At 38.5% G+C, this 23,358-nt stretch overlaps 2 protein-coding genes across 2 annotated transcripts in view; both read left to right on the forward strand.

Annotated features, from left to right (window-relative positions):
- The first annotated feature begins 4,611 nt into the window (after positions 1-4,611).
- On the forward strand, positions 4,612-4,860 carry CTXN2 (cortexin 2). Its single transcript, XM_009704052.1, has one exon. It carries the CDS (start codon positions 4,612-4,614, stop codon positions 4,858-4,860), a length of 249 nt encoding a protein of 82 aa, XP_009702354.1.
- Positions 4,861-7,605: 2,745 nt separating this feature from the next.
- Positions 7,606-23,358, forward strand: part of SLC12A1 (solute carrier family 12 (sodium/potassium/chloride transporter), member 1) — a 51,266-nt gene continuing 35,513 nt past the window's right edge. The window contains exons 1-5 of the mRNA XM_009704053.1: positions 7,606-7,766; positions 11,276-11,873; positions 16,860-16,994; positions 17,211-17,286; positions 22,614-22,709. Of these exons, the coding sequence (XP_009702355.1) occupies positions 11,463-11,873; positions 16,860-16,994; positions 17,211-17,286; positions 22,614-22,709 (718 nt within the window). The 5' untranslated portion in view covers positions 7,606-7,766; positions 11,276-11,462. The remainder of the gene's footprint in view (positions 7,767-11,275; positions 11,874-16,859; positions 16,995-17,210; positions 17,287-22,613; positions 22,710-23,358) is intronic.

Below are 23,358 nucleotides of genomic sequence, written 5' to 3' on the forward strand. Positions count from 1 at the left end.
AGGAGCGGAGGGAGGGTAAACGCGTGAATCTGCTCTCCCAGGGAAGCGGGGCCGATGAAAGTGAAGGCTGTGCGAGCAATCCTGCAGCAACAATTGCTTTGCAGGTGCTCGGTTTCTCGCAGCCTCCGTGCTCGGGGAAGGAGGCAACACTTTTCCACGTTCGCAAGTTAAGGACGACGCTAGTGAACGTTTTATTTTCCTGCCTGTCTCTATTATCCAAATCTGGAACACATAAATGAACACAGGAGCTCCTGTCCAATGGAGACTCCAGGCTTGTGCATTTACAAAGGATTAAATCTGATTTCTGCAATTCGTTGCTTATCTGAAGGCTGGAAGTGTCACTGCCTGGCTGCTGCATCTTTGCAGGGGAATGCCGTTTATGTGAAAAAGTGTTGCCTGCACCCTGAGTTACTGTTCTGCAAAAACACTGCCTGTTTTTGTGGGGCTTTGCTATCCTTACGGAACAGTTAGCCATGCCTTCATTTGCTGGGCATCTATGCGCTGGCCTTCCTACCCGTTAGTTGTCCTAGAAACCTTACCCTGAAGAGACAGTCTTCTCCCCAGCAACTTAGAGAATACAAGCATGCAGTGTGCACATGAGCATGACAGGTTGGCTTTGTGGTCACAGAGCTGGTTTTGCAGCACTTCTGACCATACATATGTTGGTAACTCGGATAGCTCAGACCCTTTGGAGAATTCCAAATTCATGCTTATTTCTATTTCATTAGGTCTTCTCCATTGCTAATCCTTTTGCCCTACCACCTCCTATGCCCAATTCCTGTAATACCATTCCTGGAATACAGTTCAGTTTCCTTGACCAGATAGTTAAATGAGGTGCTTCTGAAACTCCCAGAGGATGCTTGTTATGTCCCTAACCACACCAACACTTTTTCAAGTCAGGTTTGCTGTCACTCAAGCCCAGGACTGAAGCTATTTGAAGTACCTTCAGAATGATCAGATCCATGAACCAGCAGCTGGGCTGCAGAGACTCAAGGGGAGAACAGATGGCAACTGATTTAGTCCACTTTGTTATACATTATCATTTATGAAGTGAGTTTTCAGGCACCTGAGGCTTAATCATGCCAAGAGGACGAATGCTCCCAGTTTGAGCAGATGCTAAAGGTACTCATTTCCAGTACTGAATCATCACACAAAAAACCCCCACCCACACCTATAAGGGGTTTCTGTGAGGGAAGGACCTAACACACAAGGAAGATTATTGAGGAAGTCTTTATTTAACACTTACTGGCTACTTTCTTAATTTTCTCAGTACCTCTGAAAACAGGAGGGTGAAGGCTAGGTCTGAAAAAAGTAACACCTGAATAACCAAAGAGGTGGCTCCGGGATTTCAATCCACACCAAACATTGGCAGAGTTGGGCTCGTGATGCTGCTAGAATAAGACTTTCAACACCTTTTTTCCAGCTGCCTCACAATACTTAGTGCCCATGGTGTTCCTCTTCACCCTCCATAGGTGCAGCCAGCACCCCCAGCTCACACCTCCGTTCTCCTTGCCTCAGTGGTCTACATGCTAAGCTATTTTCCTCATTCCTATTTTCTCTAGGACTCTGATTGTTTCTTCTGGCCTCACAAGGGCCTCCAATGGCCTTTTATTTCACAGCAGGATGTTAAGGAGCCTTTCTTTAAGCCAGTGTTTTTATATAGGCAATGAATCAAAGGATGAGTAGAGTCTTGACCTATAAAAAAAAGTCAAGAGAGATCAGTCTGAGGCCAGCCCCTACAAAATGACTCTGCAGATTCTAACTGATAGTATGCCTGTCGCCATCATACTGTCCTAAAGGTTACCTTCAAGGATTTTTGGATCCAGGCCATGTTAGTTAGTATTCACAGTCTTCTGACTCACGACTTGACACATACACTGCAGCAAATGAAAGGGTATCTGACTAACTGGGAGAGGACATCTAACCTGTATGCAGGACTAATGTGAAAACAAAAAAAAAAGGCACTCAAGGTCAGTCTTGGTACCACAGTTTTGGGGACACATAATTAGAGCAAAATGTTCTGTGAACCTTAAGGCTTCAATTACAATTTCTGAAATTCAGGACAAGGAAGAGAAGAACACAAAGATGCATACTAGAGTTTCCCAGAACCAATTCCGCCCCCCCCCAAGCAAGCAAGATGTCCACTGTTTTCTCATGCAGCTGTTTCAGCCAAACTCTTGCCAAATAAGACTGATATCCATTTCTTACCACTCCATTTTTCAGCATCAGTCAAGCTTTGCACAGAGATCTGTCTCATAATGTCTCCTGACAAGCACATAATGTACAAACAAATCTAATTCCAGTGTGTAACCTGCAAAATCAGTAAGACTGGAAGTCATATTCTTGGAATATGACTCTCTGTGGTGAAGAAATGTCACCTCAAAGGCATACATATTTCTCTGGATTCAGCTCAAATGCAGGGTTCTCCATGGCCAGCCTAGCCCTAAGATTTCTCTCCATGTTTTTCAAGATAGCAATCAGGTCTGGCTTTCCCAGGTAGGGTGTACGTATCAGTTTCCTGTATAAGCCTTTAATTTAATTTCTATAACCTAGTGTCCTAGGACTTTTGGAAGGTTTTTTCTTTTTTCCTTGTCTGGCTCTTGTTCAAATCAACTGATTTGTGACACAAACTTGTGATATTGAACTTTCTGTGATTTTTTTTTTTCCTACAGAAGATCAAACTTAATAGAAAAATTGGAAGTATGCCCAATGAAAATCCATACAGCAGGTGGGCTTTATCTGTGATGTATTTTCAGAAAAGAAATACTGATGTTGACATTACTTCTAATTCCCATAGGCTATATCTGGATCTTTTCTCCAACTTAACAGGAGTTAAAACAGCATGACCCAAAGAGCAGAATATCATACAAAACAAGAAAGGATCTCATACACAGCTCTCTAGAATAAACAGAACATTGGTTGTTATGCTTTGGCAAATGTGTAAAGACTGTAATAGGAAACCATATTATTTAATACCTACTATACTGAGGGTTATTGCAAAAAGGAAAAGACTTGTGCCTTGCCCTTTTAATCCTTGTTTTAAAATTTTTATTCTTTAGGATAATATTCAACAATCCCACAGATTCTGAAGTGAGAAAGGAGACACCAAACAAGATAAAAGTTCTATCTATCTCTGTCTTCTCAGGAATACCAAATCTTACTTTTACTTTTTCTGTCGTCATTAATTGTAGGCTGACTCAGGATATGGCTACTTTCAGCCACGACTGCAGGACAGACATGAGACACTGGAGCTCCCTTTAAACTGGCTAGCAGCGCAGGTACCTGAAGCAGTGTAGCCATGGCAGCACAGAGCTCTGAGTGCCCTAATTACTCTGCCAAGAAAGAAATGGATACTGGGAATTCCCTGAGGGGAAAGACGGTTGAATTGTTAACAAAAAGAGTTTTCCCCTGAGGTGTGTTAGTTAAATAGGTGTTAACAAGAGCCAGAAAACCTCAAGATCCGACCTTAGAATAAAAATGCCTTTGTCCTTTCACACTTGTGATGTCCCAGTCCTTCCAATTCTCCTGCTGTCTATAAAGACAAAAGAAAGATATGATTTCAATATCTGATGGAAAACTTAAAATAAAGCAAAATGATTCCCACACTCAACTAAAATCTATACGAAAGATCTCCTTAAAAAGACAAAAATAAAAGTCTCTCGGGTGGCAACACACAGAGCTCTCCTGGTGGCAACGGCAGGGTGGAGATGCTCGAGAATCCTGCCTCCTTTAGGACATGCATCAGGGTCAGTCCCCTGAGCTCCATGAGGAGCATATTCAGACCTGTTGTTTACTATGCCTGTAAAAATGGCAGGATATGTATGTATTTAATGGGGAAGACCAAGGAGAAGAAAGAAATGAGAGTAAGATTTAGGGGAAGGGAATTTACTTCTGTTATCTCTTCTCCCACCAATCTTTCCTCATACACAAGAGTGGACACGTGTAGAGGAAGGTGAAGGGGCAATTTTACCAATATGCCCACTTTCTTACAAGCTCAAAATGCACACAGCATTTTTCTGAAAATGGAGCCCAAGACTTCATGAAAATTGCACACACAATGTTTTGTTTTACAAGTTAGATCTATTTATTTAGAATTATAAGTAAATTACATGAGCAAATTTCATATTATTTGGCTGAAATTCCCTTTGACATCAAGGTGAGTTTAACTAGTTTAAGGACTGAGGTGTAAAGCCATTTCAGAAAACATACTGGCTTCTCCAGGTAGAAACGTTGGAGAGTATTGCCAAATTGGAATCTGCAGTCTTGTGCCCAGTCTGACAAAATGCTGTTTGCAACAGCCATGTGCTGAAATTGCTCTGTTTTGAGGAGACAGAAAGCCAGACAATTGTGAGTTTGCTGTCTCATAACAGAGGCCAGTAAGTGGATGGTGTGTAGAGGCTAAAAGTTGCAATTTCATCACATTAATTTAAATGTGAAAAAACAACAGGACACCACTAAAATCCAGGCTGGTTTTCATTTCCAAATGTTCATATGCTACAGCTCAGATATATGCACCCTGTTTAGACCTAACCAAACTGATTCTACTTTTCTATGCAGGCAAAGAAGCAATAGAGGTGAAAATCCCACAGAGTCACCAGGATGTGATGCCCAATGATGAGCAGTAATTACTGCAGCAACACTTCAGCCAGCATGAGTGTCAACGAAATGTCTGCCTTCCCTCTGACTTTAGAGCAAAAAACTGGCTTTGCCTTTGTGGGGATTTTGTGTGTTTTCTTGGGACTACTAATTATCAGATGCTTCAAAATCTTGCTAGACCCCTACAGTAGTATGCCCTCTTCTACATGGGAAGATGAAGTTGAGGGGCTGGATAAAGGAACATTTGAATATGCTCTTGCATGAAAACTCACAGAATATCCTGCCTTAAATTTGATGTTGATTTCATTTTGGAAACCAACTGTTGTTACATTTGTTATACATACCTGCATTTTGGAGATATGTTGGTGGCATCCATTTTGTTAAATAACTATTTGTCGCAAACTCAAAAGGCACTTCATGTTGCTTTTATTTGAGGAATAGTGGAATCCTAGGTAAGAAATGGTTAACAGCAAAGAATATTACAATAAACAATTCACTGGAAAGTTACCATGGCCAAAAAAGTATTTTAAGAATCAGATGATATCTGCCTCTTTAGAGGAGGATCTCATTTCTACTGTGCCTCATGATAGGCTGCAGAGAAAGGTGAAAGACAAAAGAACAGGCTCATGAACGGTGAATGCTTAAGTGGTAACTCCCTCCCCTCCTCATCTGACACAATTTTCTGAAGTTCAAAGACTGTGCTTGTATACTGAGAATGCAAAAGTGGAGGACAACAAATGGTTGTGGCTCAGAGGAGGTGCCTGCAAGAGATGTGTGTCCATGTTGCTGAGATGAGAGGAGCAAGGGTTGGTCCACATACTACCAATAATAGGGAACTAATGGGAAAGCTAAAGATCGTATCAATTGCTGACTCACCCCTCACGTTCCAAGAACAGCAGGTGCTGTACTACTGACTGTTTATAAGGAAAGCGTACGTTTCTTCTCCTGTGTGAAACTTGATGTGGTCCTCTGCAAAGAGTGCGTAGTTCATATGAAAGTATTTTTTTGTTAGGTCTCCCTTCTCCTACTCTACAGCACCAGAAAGTCAAACAAATTAGTGGAAGGGAAAGAAATATCATTAAGGAAATTTTTGATTCTACAAACATTCAGCAATACGAGATATATTACCTGCTCAGAACTCCAGTTTGAACCAACACCACCACAGTCCCAGTTACCAGTGTCTCCCATATCGTTAAAAATTTTAGGTGAAAGAGAAAAAGTGAATGTTAAGTAACCAATCTTACAGTCTAGCTGAATTGGTCAAGGCATGCCAATTTTTTACTCCACTTGGTTACAGAAGATGATTCAGTTTAAACTGGAAGTTAAACTGTCTAGTTAACAGCTGCCAGCAGTAATTACACCAGCTCAGCAAGGCTAAAGCAGAGACAGTCATGCTGCATACCCATTTGTACCCAGACTCCGAAAAGGACAGGGGTCCAGAGCTGACGGGAGATCTCTGTACTCTCCAGCCTCCCTCCACAGCTGGTTCTTCTGTTTGTGCACAGTGTATGATCTGGACTGTCAAACTGAAAAATTGGTCATAGGAGATCCTATCAAGGCAGAAGAACTAACAGTGAACGCAGAGAATCAAATCTGGGTACTCAAGGTCACCCTCATGTACACAGCTGTTTAGCAACTGTGACATTACTTGACAGAAATTCAATTCAGTTTTTAAGAAGGCTGGCATTAGAATTTTAAGCACTGTCACTTTTGCTAAACAGCTCTGGTTTTGCAACAAGGAGCAAAGACAAGGAGATCAGTTACAGCAGCTGGTGTCTTTTGCATGTATTCTGAAAAATACATATTATCCCTTTTGCCCTATATACTAGGCAGAGGCAGCCAGTGGAACAGCAGACCTCAAGTGCCATTTTGATCATTAAATACTTGATTGTACAGGGAAGGACATGAATCTCCTGTCTGAAGAATATAAGCAAGGAACAGCCAACACTAATCTACATTGGTCCATTTAAATTATAAAACATAAACAATTTTGTGAATGTAAGAGCTTTTCAACTGCTTCAGATTCTGCACAAGAAAAAAAATGCCAGATCCTCAGAGATTCAGTGTATTGCATTATTCCTAGTTAATTTAACTGCAAATCAAAGGTAAGTATCAGTACACTGATTCATGTGATCTGTTATTGCTGGATAGGAGACCTGACACTGCCATTCTTTTTACGTACACCTAATCAGCACAGCTGAGCTCTGTGCTCTCAGGTTAGAGTGCTGAAGGTACTTGAGTTATCTGGGTTAAATATAGTTCAGTTATCTCTAAACTACACAGCAAACACAGCAAACATACCCAAAGAACCCCAATACTGTCTTACTACCTTTGTTCTTGGTTCAGTCTATTGCTGGAAGCAATTATCAAATTCCCTTATGATTACAAATCTTCATCATTTCCTGCCCGCCTTTCTCTGCACCCCCAAAAGACATGGGAGTCAGCCTTCCCAGAAAGAATACACAGAACATAATTTTTCAAAGTTTTCCTTAAATATAAATATACAGAGTAAAACTTTGAACGGGGTTAGGAGCAAATGGTTCAAAAACCTATGTAGGACTAAGGGACCCACCAATGACTGATCCCGCTGACTTCACTGGAATCTTTTCTGCATAAAATGCACTGAGCAGAAGCCTGAACTCTTGTTGTCGCTGTTACTATATATGCAGAACTGAAAAATAGAGAGATCATGATCTGTGCATAGAATCAGGCATAGCTGGAGGGAAGTGGAGATAACAAAAGTATTTTCAGGCCCCCTTAGAAATTTTGCAATACCATAAACCCAGTAATTGTAATGGATAGGTACATTTGCCGGTTAATAGTTAACAAGCTAGAATGCCTCTCTAAATCACCATCTAGAAATGTTTTGAAAGAGAGGGATTGGATGGTCTATTCAGTATATTAAGCAGGAGAAAAATCTGGCCAATAAGGCAGAGTCTGTAATGCCTTAAAGAGAGGGATGCACTACATGCGTGAACAAAAGAGGCAGACTGTCGTTCCCTAAAAACACAGGACTGAATGGTAAGTTAAATTATCCTGAATAAAGTAAAATTGATTATTTATGCTTAATGCTAGAATACTAAACACAAAATTAATGGCAAATAACAGTTGAGAGACCTCTGGAAATACACTGTGAAAATCAAAGTATTATTTTCAAGAACAGCAGAAAGGTAAGAGACTTTTCTTTTCCTAGAAAAATAGTAATATCATGGAAATAAGCCAGCGAAATTACAGAATCATTTTACTTGGTAGCAGAAGTCTCATTGTCATCAAAGAATCAGGATTTCATTCAGACATGGAGATGGAAAATAAACCTAGTTCACTGACCTTAATGACAAAAAATTTGTTTTCTCTCCTTCGTGCCTGAAGATGAAACACTTTACAACTTTAAAAGGCTGAAGGAAGCAGAATACTATCTATGATCAGAGATGTGTAGTAGTAGTAGTAGTAGTAATGATGATAATATTGATCATTCAAACCTAGTAGAAGTAAAATAAACTAAATAAATGTAACATGTTGCTGTGAGACTTAGAAAACATTAAGCAGGCAAACCAACATAAATGTGAGGGGGTTATAAAGTGGTATCACAGCCGAGAGGTGACAGCAGAATATTATCTATAGCTGATGGAAGAAGTGAGAAAATATGCTTTAGCTATATCTCATACTGCAGATGAAGGACATTTGATTATCAGCTGTTCAAATTATAATTTTGATATGTGATTTTAGAGGAAATTTACATTGCTGAGGTATAAATATTGATGAAGTATTTTATCTTTCAGTGCCAAAGGGCCAAATGCATTTCACAAAATCATTGAGAAATTTAAATTGGAAAAAAACCTGTAGAGGTCATCTAGTCCAACTTCTTGTCAAAGCACAAAACTTCAAAAAGATTCCTCTAATGGGCTTATTTACACAGTTTTTTAGTTCATATATTCCTTTATATAGATATATCTTTTTTCTAAAACTTTCTGCTTTTACATACACTTGCAGAGTTTTAATGTCTAAGCATGCTCTATTTTAGTCAGTTTGAACAGGCCTGGACTCCTACTGAATTATACAGGTCTATACAATCACACTTCCTTATCTCCTTAGAAGTATGTTTCAAGACATATGGATTGCCATCGTTTCAGCAGCTCATTTCAGGGCCATCTAGGCCATGCTGTAAGTTGCTGCAAAGGTACTTAACCCACTAAAGGCCTTAAATATAAGTACCCCTTTTGCTCTTGGGGTTTTTGTTTGCTTGCTTGGTTTTTTTTGAGGGGGTCTGTGTGGGAAAGCGGAGGCGGGAAGCAGATTGTATAGCTCTCATATGTTCATCTCTCTATGGGCTGCCGCTCAGAGGGACCTAGACAGGCTAAAGGAATGGGCCAACAGGAATCTCATGATGTTCAACAAGGACAAATGCAAGTCCTGTACCTCAGACAGACTAAACCCCTGCACCATACAGGCTGGGGCCTCACTGACAGGGAGCAACTCTCCTGGAAGGGACCTGGTGAGCAGCAGGCTACAGAGGAATCAGCACCATGCCTTGTGAACAATGAAGGCAAACAGTGTCCTGGGCTATGTTAACAGGACCGTAGGCAGTAGATCAAGCAAAGTCATCATTCACCTCTATTCAGCTCTCATCAGACTGCACCTGGAACCCAGTTTCTAAAGTTTGTCTACCTGTTGTCGTTCCCCCCCACACACCCCGCCCATGTAAGAAAGATGTTGATAAACTCGTGTGTGTCTGATGGAGGGCCACCAAGATGGTCAGGGGTTGGAGCATTTCCAGAGCATAAGGAAACGGGGCTTTTTTTATAGGAGGACCAGAAGAGAAGGCATTAGGGGAACATAAGCAGCCCCCTCAATACTTAAGAGAAGGTTACTGACAAGGTTGAGCCATGCTTTTTACCGAGGTGCATAGCAGGAGAGTGAGATGATGGTCGTAGAATGACACACGGAAGGTTCCAAGTGGATATACGGGAAAAAAAAAACACTTTGAGGACAATCAAGTATTAGAATAGGCTGACAAGGCAGGCTGTGGAATGTGTCCTTGGAGGATGTCAAGATTTGACTGGTAAAAGCCCTAAGTAACCTGGTTTACATTCAATGTTCCCTCTGCTTTGAGTGGGAGGTTGGACTAGATAAGCTCCCAAGGTCCCTTACAGCCTGCATGATTCTATGACTTGCTACAATTTCTTTCAAATAATCTTAAAGGGTGTTTTGGGTGTACACACGTAAAATTGAGTGTAAAATTCTATGAACCTTCCAATGCTTAGGACTATTGTTAATATTTCTCAATAATTACTACTTTACCATAGTCATTTATTTCCTCCATTATAATTTAGGAAACCCAATGGTATTTTTGGATCTGTTTCAGTCATCTATTTATTCCTTCATATTACATTAATTTTATTTACATAAAAAATGAACAATTTGCTATATCTTAATTGCCTGCTCATAAATTGTCACCATCCTGGAACCACTGAAAAAGTAAAGCCTAGCTTTTGTAGTTAATTTAAAAAAATATATTTGATTCAAGCTTTTCATGCAAATTTAATTCTAGACTATGAGAGACATATACATGGTATTATAATACTTAAGTGGAACACAAACAGTAAATGGCCTTCATGGAATATTGTGTCACACTCCTTGTACTGCCTACACTTTCACTGGCTTCAATTAAACATTGCATTATTAAAAGAAATACTATGTTTGAAAATCAATTTTAGGTACTTAGAATCTGATCCAAAGCCCATTTTATATAGATGGTGTCACAAATCCTGATTTAGGATCCTGCTGACTATGCCAATTTGTTGCGAATGGGTGATTTAGATTGCTTAAAGAATCATAGTCAAAGGTATTAGCAAAAGTGGGTTTAATATGAGGTTGTAAAATTGAGACATAACAAAGTTTGATGGCAAGGGTCACTATTACTGTATGGCACAATCATTTGAAAATGATTCAAAACTACCAAGGCACAAATTAAAGTTACCAAGACAAAATCAAAGTTACCATACTACAAGGTTATGCGTGGTATCAGTCGCTTACCAAACGTCTGCTGTTGGTAAAAGATCTCTCTGCCTCGAGGAGCAACTTTGAGAGGCATCTCAGCTCAAGGGGAGATCGCCGCCTTGCCGCCAGGCTGCTTAGCTGGGAGAGCTCAAAGAGGGCTCACTTAGGCTGTCATATTTATGGAATAAAGTGGTTGGGCTTGTAGTCAAATTACATGCAATGGAAAAGGTATGCATCAGACTCCTTGTACCCACAACTTTCTTTGTTCCTTGATAAATGAGTCTTGGAAAAACGACACACTATTCATGCATTAATTGCATGACGGGTGTTCCAAGGTCGTATGCATCGATGCTCACTGTGTCACTCTGTTCCTTGGCGAGTTTTCTCGAGGAGTTCTTGGCCTGGCTATGGCTCAGGCCTTTACCTCCTTTGGAGACTGTACCAAACTATCCCTAGTTTGGTTAAGGGGTTGAGTGCATCCATCACAGATGGAAACATCCCCACAAACTCAGTCTTTGACTCAACTATTTTTTTACTCTACAAGTCATAGGATTACAGTCTCACGGATATTTGGTGAGGCAGGGGAGAGATTATGGTCGAAAATTTGTCTACCTGTGCAAGTTAAAAGAAATGTTTTTTGTTTTGTTTTGTTTTGTTTTGTTTTGTTTTGTTTTTGTGGCAGAAACACAGCAGACAACATTAGGAAGACTGCTTAGAGATTTCAAGAAAAATTTCTCAGAACTTTGTTACTCAAAGAGCAAAGATTTCATATGCAAGAGCACTAAACCCTTTGCTGTAGCTACAACTAACTAGCTCCCGCCACAGAAGAGCAAACGGATCAGTGAGCTAAGTCTATAGCATCCCTGAAGATGTCAATGAATAATTCCCCAAATGTATTCTTGGATCCAAATGCAAATCGGTTTCAAGTTAACATAATTAATGAAAGCCATGACAACAATGAAACAGCCCAAGAGGATGTGGGCTCTGACCCACCACATTACGAAGAAACCTCTTTTACTGATGAAGCACATAACAGACTGAGAATCAGTTACAGACCAGGAAAAAGAGAATTATATGACAATTTCCTTCAAAATGGGGAGAAAACAGAAGCTAGTTTACATCCCTATGATACTCACACTAAAATGTATTATCTACAGACTTTTGGCCATAACACAGTGGACCCAGTTCCCAAAATTGATTATTATAGAAACACTGGCAGCATCAGTGGGAATAAGATCAGCAGACCAAGCTTATTAGAAATTCATGAACAACTGGCAAAGGTAAGTGAAAAGGAAAGATACAAATTTTCTCTATTCCATTTCCAGGCTGTTAATTCTGTTTATTAATATGAGAAAGTCCTTAAATTCATGGACCTTGCCCAAGAGAAAAAGTACATGTAATTACTTACCATATTTCCTTTGGTAGCTGCAGTATGTTTTCTGCCCTGTACCCTGCTCAAAGCAAAGATTTTTATTAAAAGGTGATAGTAATGTACTTGATTAGCAGAAAAACATCACTTAATCTTGTCTAAAAGTATACAACTACTGAATCTCTTCTGTTTCACTTAAGAGTTAGGACGGTAGATGATGAATATCAATTCATAATTTAACCAAGCTAAACAATTCACACTTCGCCTAAACTTGAATTTAATGTCAATGCATAACTAAAGTTCCCAGATTCCTCTGTTGTATTCATTAATATATATAAAAGTATCATAAAAAACATTACATGCAATAAACACAATTTCAGTTAATCTGAAATCCAAAGCACTACCTGTTTATTGCCGTAACAAACCATTCAAACAGCAAGAAAGAATCCAGAACAAGGGTGTTGAGGTTGAAAGTGTTTGCTCAGAAGAGGGATCATAGACAACAGTTTTCAGGTACTGATTCAGTGAATGAATTTAGGCCTTCTTGCTTATTACAACAATGAATATGGAGAGAATCTGAAGAGCCTCTTGAATGACTATATAGAAAGCATTTATGGAGGAATAATTTGGCTAAATTCCTCCTAATCTATCACATAGAAGAGCTGTTTAGACTTTGCACATGTAATAGATGGGACTATATCCATGTAAAACACACTTACAGAGGCAACTACTGAACAGGATACAACTGACTAATCGGCATTTGAAAGATTTTCTAGGGCTGTTTCTCTTCCCCCCTTCTGAGCGGACCTACTTTTGCTTAACACAACGCAGGATTTTACTATTAATACATAAGACCAATGAATTTTATGGAAAAAACTTCCCCTTAGCAGACTCCTCCTGTTTGCTCCATTGTTTTCCCCACATATGCACTATTAAAAAAACCCTACTGCAAAAGAGTGGAATAATATAATACTTTACTGATTTTGGTAAAATTAGAGTCTTCCTCCTTAAGTCACAATACCAAGTTCTCTGTAAAAAGCAGAGGAGAGACACAGGATACACCTACTTACAGAATTAAAATCAAACCTTTTTTTGAGGTTCTTATTTGTGCATTTGCCAGGACAGAGCTGGAAAGAAAGAGATCACCCCTATAATCAAATTCAGTCTAAAGTGTCAATATGCAGCAAAAACCCCTATTCTTTTTCTGTGTTGGGCAATAGTGAAATGAGAAATCTTCAGAGAAAACATGCTCTCGTCACCATTCCACTACATTTTATGTACTTCTGAGCTCTGAATAATTTGGACAAGCATCTGATTTTTGAATGCTGGTCCAGATCTTGTTCAAACTTCAGTTGTCTGGAGATTCACCTGTCTTAAGGAGGGTTAATATAAAGTAATGAAATCAAGCAAAAAAATAGCCATTAGGAAATTAGGACCTGATTCTTTAGGTTCTTATTAGGACAGCTTCCTAGTTTTGGCCTCACTTAAATTAAGGTGTCCACAGACCTGCATAAAATGGCTTACATAGAAAGGAGAAACAGGTTACCTGCATCCAAAATGAATGCAAAATGGATCTGAAAAGGGAAGAATATGAATTTGGTATCCCTACTCATTTGCAGATGTATAAGCTGCTACTCAAGGGACTAAACACATTTCCATGCCCAGAAGAAACTTCCTCTTAAAAAAATAATTTACCTCAGTAGTGGCCAGAGAGGAGAAAAATAGTGTATTGGCTTTGAACATAATGCCAAATGAACATGTACTGAATGTTAGCATGTTAAGGGATTTTCAGTTTTGACCATTACCAGAAAAGTCAGGCTTTTTGCTGTTACATCTCTCAATGGTTTGTTTATTTTAAACAAAATTAGATAAATTAGGTTTTTTTAAGGCCTTCACTTAGAGACGATTACAAAGGCGGCAGATTCCATCGCAAAATAAAATGAAGGGAAAATTGCTTCACAGGTTGGGACTGTTAGGGAAGAGAAAAGATCATCATCTAGCTGGGTCGTTCCCAGACTCTTTCCAGTACCCAGCTTACAGAATGATAATCTTATGCCTCCCAAAACAGGAAGGTGAATGTCAGAGGTAATGGGATTTTTGTTACACTGGCAACCTGCTGTGTCCTTATGTGAGTTATGGCCCTGGTCTGGGAGCCACTAACTACAGCACTGGAACAAACGACCCACCATTAGCATGGCTGGAGTCTATTCCTGGCTGTCCCGTGGACTCGCCTGGTGACCTTGGACAAATCACTTCAGTCTACAGAGCTTATTCTGAAGAATAAACAAACACGAGGTCACCAGATTAGTAAGGAAGGGAATTAAGATGGTATGAAAAGGCTGAGCTCCTATCAGGAGGCAAAAGCACTATGTGCAGCTAGATGAGGTGCCTATCCACCAGCAGAGCATGCAGCAGGCTCTCTAGCCACCGCTGAGGAGGGGACGAAATGCCACATTGAGTGTGTACGGGGGTTAGACTAATAGCCCAAGATGCAGTTCTGGAGAAGATGCTTTATTCCTTTTTACTTTAACATTAAAATCTGGGCTTACCACATCATACTCCAAAGCAATCCTGTCCTCACCCCCAGCTTTTTTGAAACTTAAGTTGTTGAAGACAACTGTCCTGTCAAACCCCATTGCCAGATTCTGATAAGAAGTGACATATGTTTGACTTCAGATTGCTCAACATCACATAAGCACTCCCATTGTGCTTTGATGCTGGGCTTAACATCTGAAGATAAATATTAATATTTAATACAGTTTTTTAATATGTAATTTTTAAAATGTCAGAATGTAAGGCAGGCTGAAAGGAACGTCAAATATTTAGTTCCTACACTGCTGGAGTCAAATGTGTGTCATCTTTTAGCAAGACATGTCAGTTTTTGCACACATTAAGCCACAAATCACCAATTAAATCCCTAAAAAATAGTCTAAGTGCTATTTCACAGCCGATGGCTGGTGATAATGTTACGAAGAGTTGATGAGCTCATCATCTTTAGCCCCAGGAGAGATGAAGACTAAACTGTTCTGAAACAGGGAGAGGAAAATGTTGGGGTTTTTTTTAAAATAAGCAGTTAACTTTTTATTCTGGTACCTTTTCAAAATGTTCTGTCACTTTTATTCCACATCCTTAATGTATGAGTAGCACAGGTACAGCTGCTTGGTAAATAACCAATCATTCACTAAAGCACACCAATTTAAAATGCATTTATGGAAGGTTTAAGGCCATAATTTATGATAATGGCATAGAGAGCACAAATTAATTCAAAGTACATAGGAAACAACTTGTTTCAAGTACAAAAACCAAACCCTTTAATTTTTTTTTGGTCTTTGAAATTCTAACTACTGTAGCAAAAAAGCGTCATATTATTCTTCTAATCTTCCTTAACGTACTTTAATAATTTACTGTATTTTGAACAAACACAGCTATTATTATTATTTCAGGGTAAGAATTGTCAAAATTATCTAAGTAACTTAGGAGCTCAAAGTCACAGGCTTTCAATAGGTCTTGTATTCCCATTTCACTTAGAACCAAAAGGGCCATAGGCACCAAGTTTAATCCATGTCAAAATGTATTATCCAGTCACTTATTTTTCATTTGTGAGCACACTCCTGGATTTACTGTGTCAAAGGCATTCTACAACTTTCCATTATAGTGGCTAGAGCCCCCACCCATGAAGAGGGAGTCCAAACATTAGCATAAGCATCATATACAGTTGGTCTTTATGTCTGTTCAGTTTTTGTTTGTTGGGTTTTTTTAAGTTCATAGACCAAATACAGAAACAGCCTTGAAGCTTAAGCAAGATGAAAAAACCTCCTATGTTTCACAGAATCACAGATGTTTCCCCTCCTTGACCTGTTTAGTTAATCTGCAATTATCTTCATCCCCCTCCAAACCCTAAAAGCATCTTGATTCCTCTCCAGAAGTGACACATGCTCCTGACCCTCTGCCAGACTATAGTAAGGTAGATGGTCCCTCCTGAACGTCTTTGCAGAGGATCCACACAATACCTGGCAATAGTTAACCTAATGCCAACTCCTCGCAAAACCAGTCAGAACTTTGTATATCAAAAAAAAATTATTAAAAGAAACAAAGCAGCAATGATGAGTATAAACGTCAGTACCATGACTAATTCCTACTCAAGCCACAAGAAACATATCATGATGCTCAATTGCCTCAAAGATTCTGAGACAGAAGAGCTGAAGAAATAAAATACAGATTTATGTCTGTAACTGGATGTGAACAATCTAAAATTCAGGGCTATTTATTCTGGTTAGACCTCAAATATGGCAATTCCTAAGCCTGTCTACTATGGTTATACCAGAGGTGGCTAAACCACAGAAAGGATTATTCATTTACTGCATTATTTACTACATTTCAGTGGCATTTCTCTGACTGTTTTCAAGAATATGTTACCCATTTGCTGCTGCAATTATGTTTGTACTTTATCCAACAGAAACCACTAGAGTTCATCACGTAACTTTGCCATGCAGCACTCAGCTATGTCTCTTTTCAGTAGCGAGCAATTATCCCTGTTTCTACACTTAGCATTATTCATAAATTGTTGCAGCAGCATGTAAAGGCCAACCATGAGACCCCCATTATGTTAGTTGCTCTACTAACATATCAACACAATATATATATTGAACACAGTCACAATAAAAACAATTTAGTATCAGATAATAATGTATTTACTCTGCTTAAGCAATTCTTTCATCTTTTCTTGCTGTTAGCAAGCCCACCTACTGATGCCTGGTGTGAGCAGAATATTGCACTCTACTCCAGAGATAGTAAAGCCTGATCTTCTTTGGAATTCTTTTATTTCATATCTCTCTTATGCAGCCAGGTGTCCTCTGCTTGGCATAAAAATGTATGTGTTTTCTGTGTGATCCTTCAGAACATAGCCGTGAGCACCGGCTCAGTTGAGAGAGTGGCTAATGGAGAAAGCACCGCTGGAGATGAGACAGCAGTCAGCAAGGAAGAAGAAAATAAAACAGGATTTGTCAAGTTTGGATGGGTGAAGGGTGTGCTGGTGAGAAACTTACCTGCATTTCTAAAAAAAATTAAAAGAAAATAAACTTTAAAATTAGTTCTGCAACACTAAGGTTTTAAGAAGTAAGAGAGGGAGGTGGACTTGAGGGATGTTTGGGGTTCTTTTGAAAAGCCTGCAACGCACACTATCACCCTTCTGGTTGTTAATACTACTTTCAATGGTGCACTAATGCAGTATTTTTTGTTTAAAACCTAGGTAAGATGTATGCTTAATATTTGGGGTGTGATGCTTTTTATTCGACTTTCCTGGATTGTAGGTCAAGCAGGAATTGGTATGTATCTTACTTAATATCATTTTCAATAGTGAAAGGGATAAAGAGGATAAACTATACATGATCATGATCAATATATAAACGGAGATGTGCATTTGCATGTTGAACTAAATAATGTTTTCAAATGCTTGCCAGGGTAAAAGATGTTAATCCTCCAACCTATTGGAATTTTCCAGACTCACAGCCAAATTACTGCTTACAGGCATAGATCTGTTAACTATGCATATGATCATCACATTTGAATATTTCTAAGCTTTAGTGAAATTTGTATTTAGATCCTGTAACAGATGTAAACTTCATGACTCGGGCCAATTTCTAATATGTGCGTACAGAGTTAACCTTTAAGAGTTCACACTTTGCTTATCTATGAATCCCAAACCTTGTCATCTACATATTAAAAACAACGCTTCTTCACACTTCTCTGCAAAGATGAAAACAGAACTAGAAGGAGGTCTCATGTCACCAGGATTGTGTTATTTTTAACTATAGAATAGCACTAGTACTATGTAGCTATATAGTAGCACAGTACTATGAAACACTAAGTAAAAACTCTGCTACAGTTTTCATATAAATTAACTAAGTACACTTCATTGTGTGCTGTATCTTTGCTTCTTCATTGTGCAATTTAATTAATCTAAGTCCCAGATCCCAGTCCCTGGGAGACTGAGCCCCGAGGCCTCTGTCCAGCATCTTACTGAGTGTTCAACGAAATCTGTAAGAGAGGAAAGTGCTCACAACACTGCAAGAATCTCCAGCAACTAGAAGAGCAGCTCAGTAAGGTGCAATGTATCAGTAGTTGTGTGGTACAACTTCCTTTTTAGAGCTGCTGCTCTGGGGAAGCACAGAAACATGAACTGAGATGGTAGTGTCACTCTGTCTTACATGATCATATGGTATAGAATAATAAAGCCCTAATCTTTGGCACTCCGATGTCATAAAAAACAGCAATCCAAAGGGTGGATGGCAAGTATTCTAGTTTGGATTCTCACAGAATGGAAATATTAAGTAGACACGAGCTGGAGTCCAAACTCAGGCCTAGGGGCACCGACTCTCCTGGTCTTGGATAAAACTCAGTGCTCAAATTCAGATTCAATATAAATGTCATTCACTTCTTTGTTAATGGAAGTGAAATGAAACACTGAATCGAAACAACTCCAAAACTGTGCATGGTTGATGTCTCATTTCCAACAAAATACAGTAACTTCACAGAAGTTTCACTTAAGCAAGACCGAGCTTTTAAAAAAACAGAAACAAATGAAATGCTTATTAAGAAAAAAATCCAGCCACAAATTTAGAGACAAAAATAGAAAAAAAAAAAAAACCACAACAAAAACCCAATAAAAGATCCAGAACTAAATGGAAGAACTTCTGCAGTGCTCCATGTGTGGCTCTAGCACTGTGCCTGACAAAGGGGTGCTTGCTGATTTTATGATGCATACCAAATGAGAGCATACAGCCCAAGGCACTCATAAGTATATGCCTTGCCATGAAAATTCTGCATCTTAATATTGCCAAGACTTTGCTCTGGGGTTTCATGCAAAATTAGTTTTTAAGGGCAGTTTAGTAACTTATTGAGATCATCAAGAAGTATTACTTTGTTTTGAGGTGTGAGAATAGCCATAGGCAAGAGTAATTCATTTTAGAACAACTTACTTAGCAGCCATATGCCTGGTTTTCAATCTAAACTTTAATCAGATTTTAACATTAATTTGCACCAACATTGGTTACAGCCTTTCTGCTTTCACATTTAATTTTACCATTTTAATTCATTGATAAGCAGACTCTCCTTTCTTATGGTTTATTGCTCTGCTGTTGCTTTTTAAAATTGCATGCCTTATGTAAGGAGGTTAGTTTTACTTCTGCAAATGAGATATCAAATTCCCTTTGAATAATTTCTCAATGCATTTTCTGAATGTCTTATAAGCAATGAGCTTTAAGTCCCTAGCCAAGCTGCTTAAGGAGAACAGTGATGGAAGCTCATCAACACCAAGGCTTGGGGATTTCACTGGGTACTGCTACTAACATGGAAATTAAATGAGTCAGTTAAACCACCATCTGGGCACTCTTTATATCCCCATCATTAGAGGGCCAAAGAGAGAAAACCCAATTATTTCCATATCCTGATAGGCTGCCTTGGGCGAAAGCTCTTACAGAGGGAAAAAAATAACATTCCAACAAGGTTCTCTGCTTATCGTCAGCTGGGAAAAAAGGGACAGTACGGTCCTGACAAGGTTCCAGTGCTAGTCTGGTATTTCCACCTTACATCTGGGGACTCTCTGTACCTATACACGAAATGGTTAGCCAAAGGCAGGGAAAAACACCAAGTTTATGTTAACTGAAAATCTGGCCCTGATTATTACAATTATGTTTCATTACATTATATTACAATGATGTTTTGGTTCAGTCACTTTATTTTATGCACTTTTCTTCTTAAATGTTAAAATACTTTAAAAATTAACATTAAAGCCTTCCCAAGCAGCCAGAACTCAGCAAATTAGCAAAAAGTTTGACCCTATATATCATATACATGTTAACAACAAGAATTGTGAAATGCTATAGAAAATCCTGGAAAAACACTCCTTAGGATGCACACGCACTTATCAAATAATTTTAAAACTACTTTAAGAATAATGTGTCTAACTTACTCAGTTTGAATTAACATCTGATTAAAAGTCATATTCAGTCACTTCTCAGGCACAAAATTTGCATGGTTTTACAATATCCTTCTATGTAACAGTAGCTGACCAAAAGGAATGACCATTTGGATTTTTTTTTATACAGACCTGCATAAAAAACAAGTGCATGACTAGTTGTAAGTAAGAGTTCAAAAATCAATAGGCTAAACATGATTTGTTAGAGGCTTAAATCACTTTAAATATCCCACACTATGTTATATATCATTTATATCTCACACATCACATTGTTCTGTCTTAAAGGATTGTGATAACACGGCTATAATTTAAGCAGCAAAGAACATTCATTCAGGGATTGGATGTCTATGACCATCCAGTATGAACTGAAGTCAGGAATTTATCTGGAAGCCAAAAGGTAGAAACAGAGCAGATAAATCAATTTTTTTGTAGTACTTCTAGCTGGATGTCAGTTGTAGGATGCAAGTTTCAATTTGGATGATCCCTGGTCAATAAATATTGCTACAAGCTATGTATAATCTTCAGTTCCACACTGAAGACACGTACCTTATGGAAACAAGACAGCTATTGCATAAACGTTAGCAAGTTCAGATAAAACTAAGAACTGATTCCATGTTTGGCACCAAACTGTAATTGTTTCTTCTTTTTTTTCCCCAGTTTTTTTCCTCTCCTCTCATAGATAAAAATAGGAATAGAAGCAATAAAGTTGAGATAAAAATGTTACATTATTTCTTCACCTGATTTGAAACATGAAAGTATTCTGGAACTACAGAGCCGAACTCTTCTTGGTAGTGCCAGAAAATACAACAGAAGCAATGGCCACAATTGTAGCTTGGGAGGTCCAGTTTGTACACAAAGAAAAACTTTTTCATTGGGCAGTAGTCTAGCCTTGGAACATGTAATCCAAAGAGGCTGTGGGGTCTTTGTCCATGGGGATTTTCAAGACCCAGCTAGCCAAAGCCATCACTGGTTTAATCCTGTGTTGACAATAGTTCTGCTATGATTGGGAGGCGGAGCTACAGGCACTTCCAACCAATATTTCTATGATTCTAAATCATACTAGTCACATCCTACATATAGTTTCTAGTTTCTAGCACAGTTTCACAAAGTTAACAGAAACCTGATCATATACCCAAAGACTGGAAACATACTCAGATTTCAGAGTCTTACTCAAACTGAAACCCAGTTCACCTATAACTAATCACATATCACTGATCTTCAGATGTTTGCTTATTTCTGTTTAATTATACAATTTTGTGATATCAGCTAAAAAAAAGATTCTAAGTTCTCTAATATTATACATCACAGGTCACCTGTTAAAGTAAATGACATCTAAAAAGCAGTATTTCCATTTTCAAATGTTTGTCTTGTGTTAGAGTAAAACTACTTTTTGCAGAGAAAGAGGGAAATGAAGAGAGAGTGGGGAAGTGCAGCACTTGATAGTTTGGCAAGTAATGATGCAGAAGGCTCGCACTCAGGTCATGTCTCTCTACCTGATAGACTCTTTGTCCTGGTGCACTAGAAACTATACAGTCGGTCCTTCTCTGATGCAATATTTAATTAACTGATGAAAGACAGCAGTATTCTTACAATAGCTCTGGTTAATATGTCGATCTCTTCAATTAAAGAGCCAGGATGCATATTAAAGGCAGATATAAGCATGCATGCCAAGAGACACTTGTTTGCTCATTTCCTCTACCCTTTGAAAATCACGAGAACTCCTGGCCAGGGTACTCCTATCAGAAAGAATCACTGCTTGAAGACTAGTGGGAACAATTTATTACCGTGACATGGACTCCTTGGAAATGTTCTGCAAACTGCAAGTGGTCAACAAACCATCTTTTCAGTTTATTGCTCTGATTCTGGCCTGAAAATTCAATTTAAAGAGAGAATGGTTTGTAGGAATCATGGAACATGAGTAAAATATTTTATCTTCTTATTACTGACAGGTCTTGGAGTAATCATAATTCTTCTCGCCACGATGGTAACCTCAATTACTGGGTTGTCAACTTCTGCAATAGCAACTAATGGGTTTGTCCGTGGAGGTAAAAATCTTAGGGTTACTGATGCTTTCAAGCCCCAAAAGGTCTTTATATATTATTTTCATGAGGCAAACCAGAGGGACGACAAACCAAATGGTACCTCTAAAGGAACTGGAAGGTAACAATTCTAGCCACCTCTAATCACAATTTACGGCATGTTTGAGTTGTCACTTTTAATAAATCCCAGATTTCAGTTCAGTCTGTGAAGTACGTTTCAGATGTTCCTGCCTACTGCTGAGCGAGGGATGGCATCTGGCTTTTCATGGAGTTCTTCTGTTACCTTTCAGCAGGTCTTTCTTATTCAGAGCATTCCAGGTTGGACATCCTTGGACAAACTGAGCATGAGGCATCTCTTCTTCTCATTTTAAAGACTGATGCAGATCAGTGGATATCTTCAATATAATACCTTCTTTATAAAACTCCTTACATTTCAGCCACTCCTTGGAAGATGAGTAAATAATTTTGCTGGAAAAGTGCATGTCAGGTATTTTATGAAACAAAGTTTTAGTGCATTTCAGAGCCTTAAAGTTAACCGGTCTGCTCTAACCTCTGTGGAAAATGGCAAGTTTACGTCATTTAAACAGAACAGGTATTTGAATACACTTGAATATACTTTCTTTTTCGGATCTTTCAGGTCTTGGAATCATAGTTATTGGTCTGAGTGTGGTAGTAACAACATTAACAGGTATCTCCATGTCTGCCATTTGCACTAATGGAGTAGTAAGAGGAGGTAAGTGAATATGATCTCATGAAAAATACAAAAATCTGCAGATTTGGATTAGAAAAAAAAAAAAGAATTGAGATAACTGTGTTATAAGCAAAGCAATAATAAATATATTTATTTGGACTGATCTCTCTCAATGGATCAACAGTTAATTAGAATGTATATAATCTTAAACACTTCCTGACAATAAATATTAAGTGCCAGTGAGATGAGATTAAATAATTAGCTGACAAAGTAATATGCTCCATTTATGGTGACATGCAAAAAAGACTAAAGATTCACTGTATCACTATGTACTATTAACAATGTACCACAGAATATGATCTTTCATGCTAACATTGGCATAGATCCAAGAAAGTTAGAATCTGTCTGGAAGTGAGGTTCTCTCTGCTCTGTGTTACTATATTATGTATCATAAAAAATATTTGAAGGTCCAGTTTTGCATGCTAATGTACACTAAAAAGATTTCTGCAATAGAAAGGCATACAGAAAAGTCTGGAGGCAGAACCAGTACAAAGAACATTCCTTTGTTTATCCATGTCCTCTATTAACATAGGGCAAATATTGATTACCTTTGTTAGGCTAAAAGCAGAGATTTCTGCGGTATTATTTCTGTGAGAAAAATGAGCAAAAATTGAGCATTTAGTTGTGCTGA

The sequence above is a fragment of the Cariama cristata genome, unplaced genomic scaffold (assembly GCF_000690535.1).
Source record: "Cariama cristata isolate BGI_N322 unplaced genomic scaffold, ASM69053v1 scaffold24067, whole genome shotgun sequence".
In the NCBI taxonomy this organism is placed as follows: Eukaryota; Metazoa; Chordata; class Aves; order Cariamiformes; family Cariamidae; genus Cariama; species Cariama cristata.

Coding starts and splice junctions, on each gene's coding strand:
- CTXN2 (XM_009704052.1), top strand. CDS start 4,612: ATGATGAGCAGTAATTACTGCAGCAACACTTCAGCCAGCATGAGTGTC.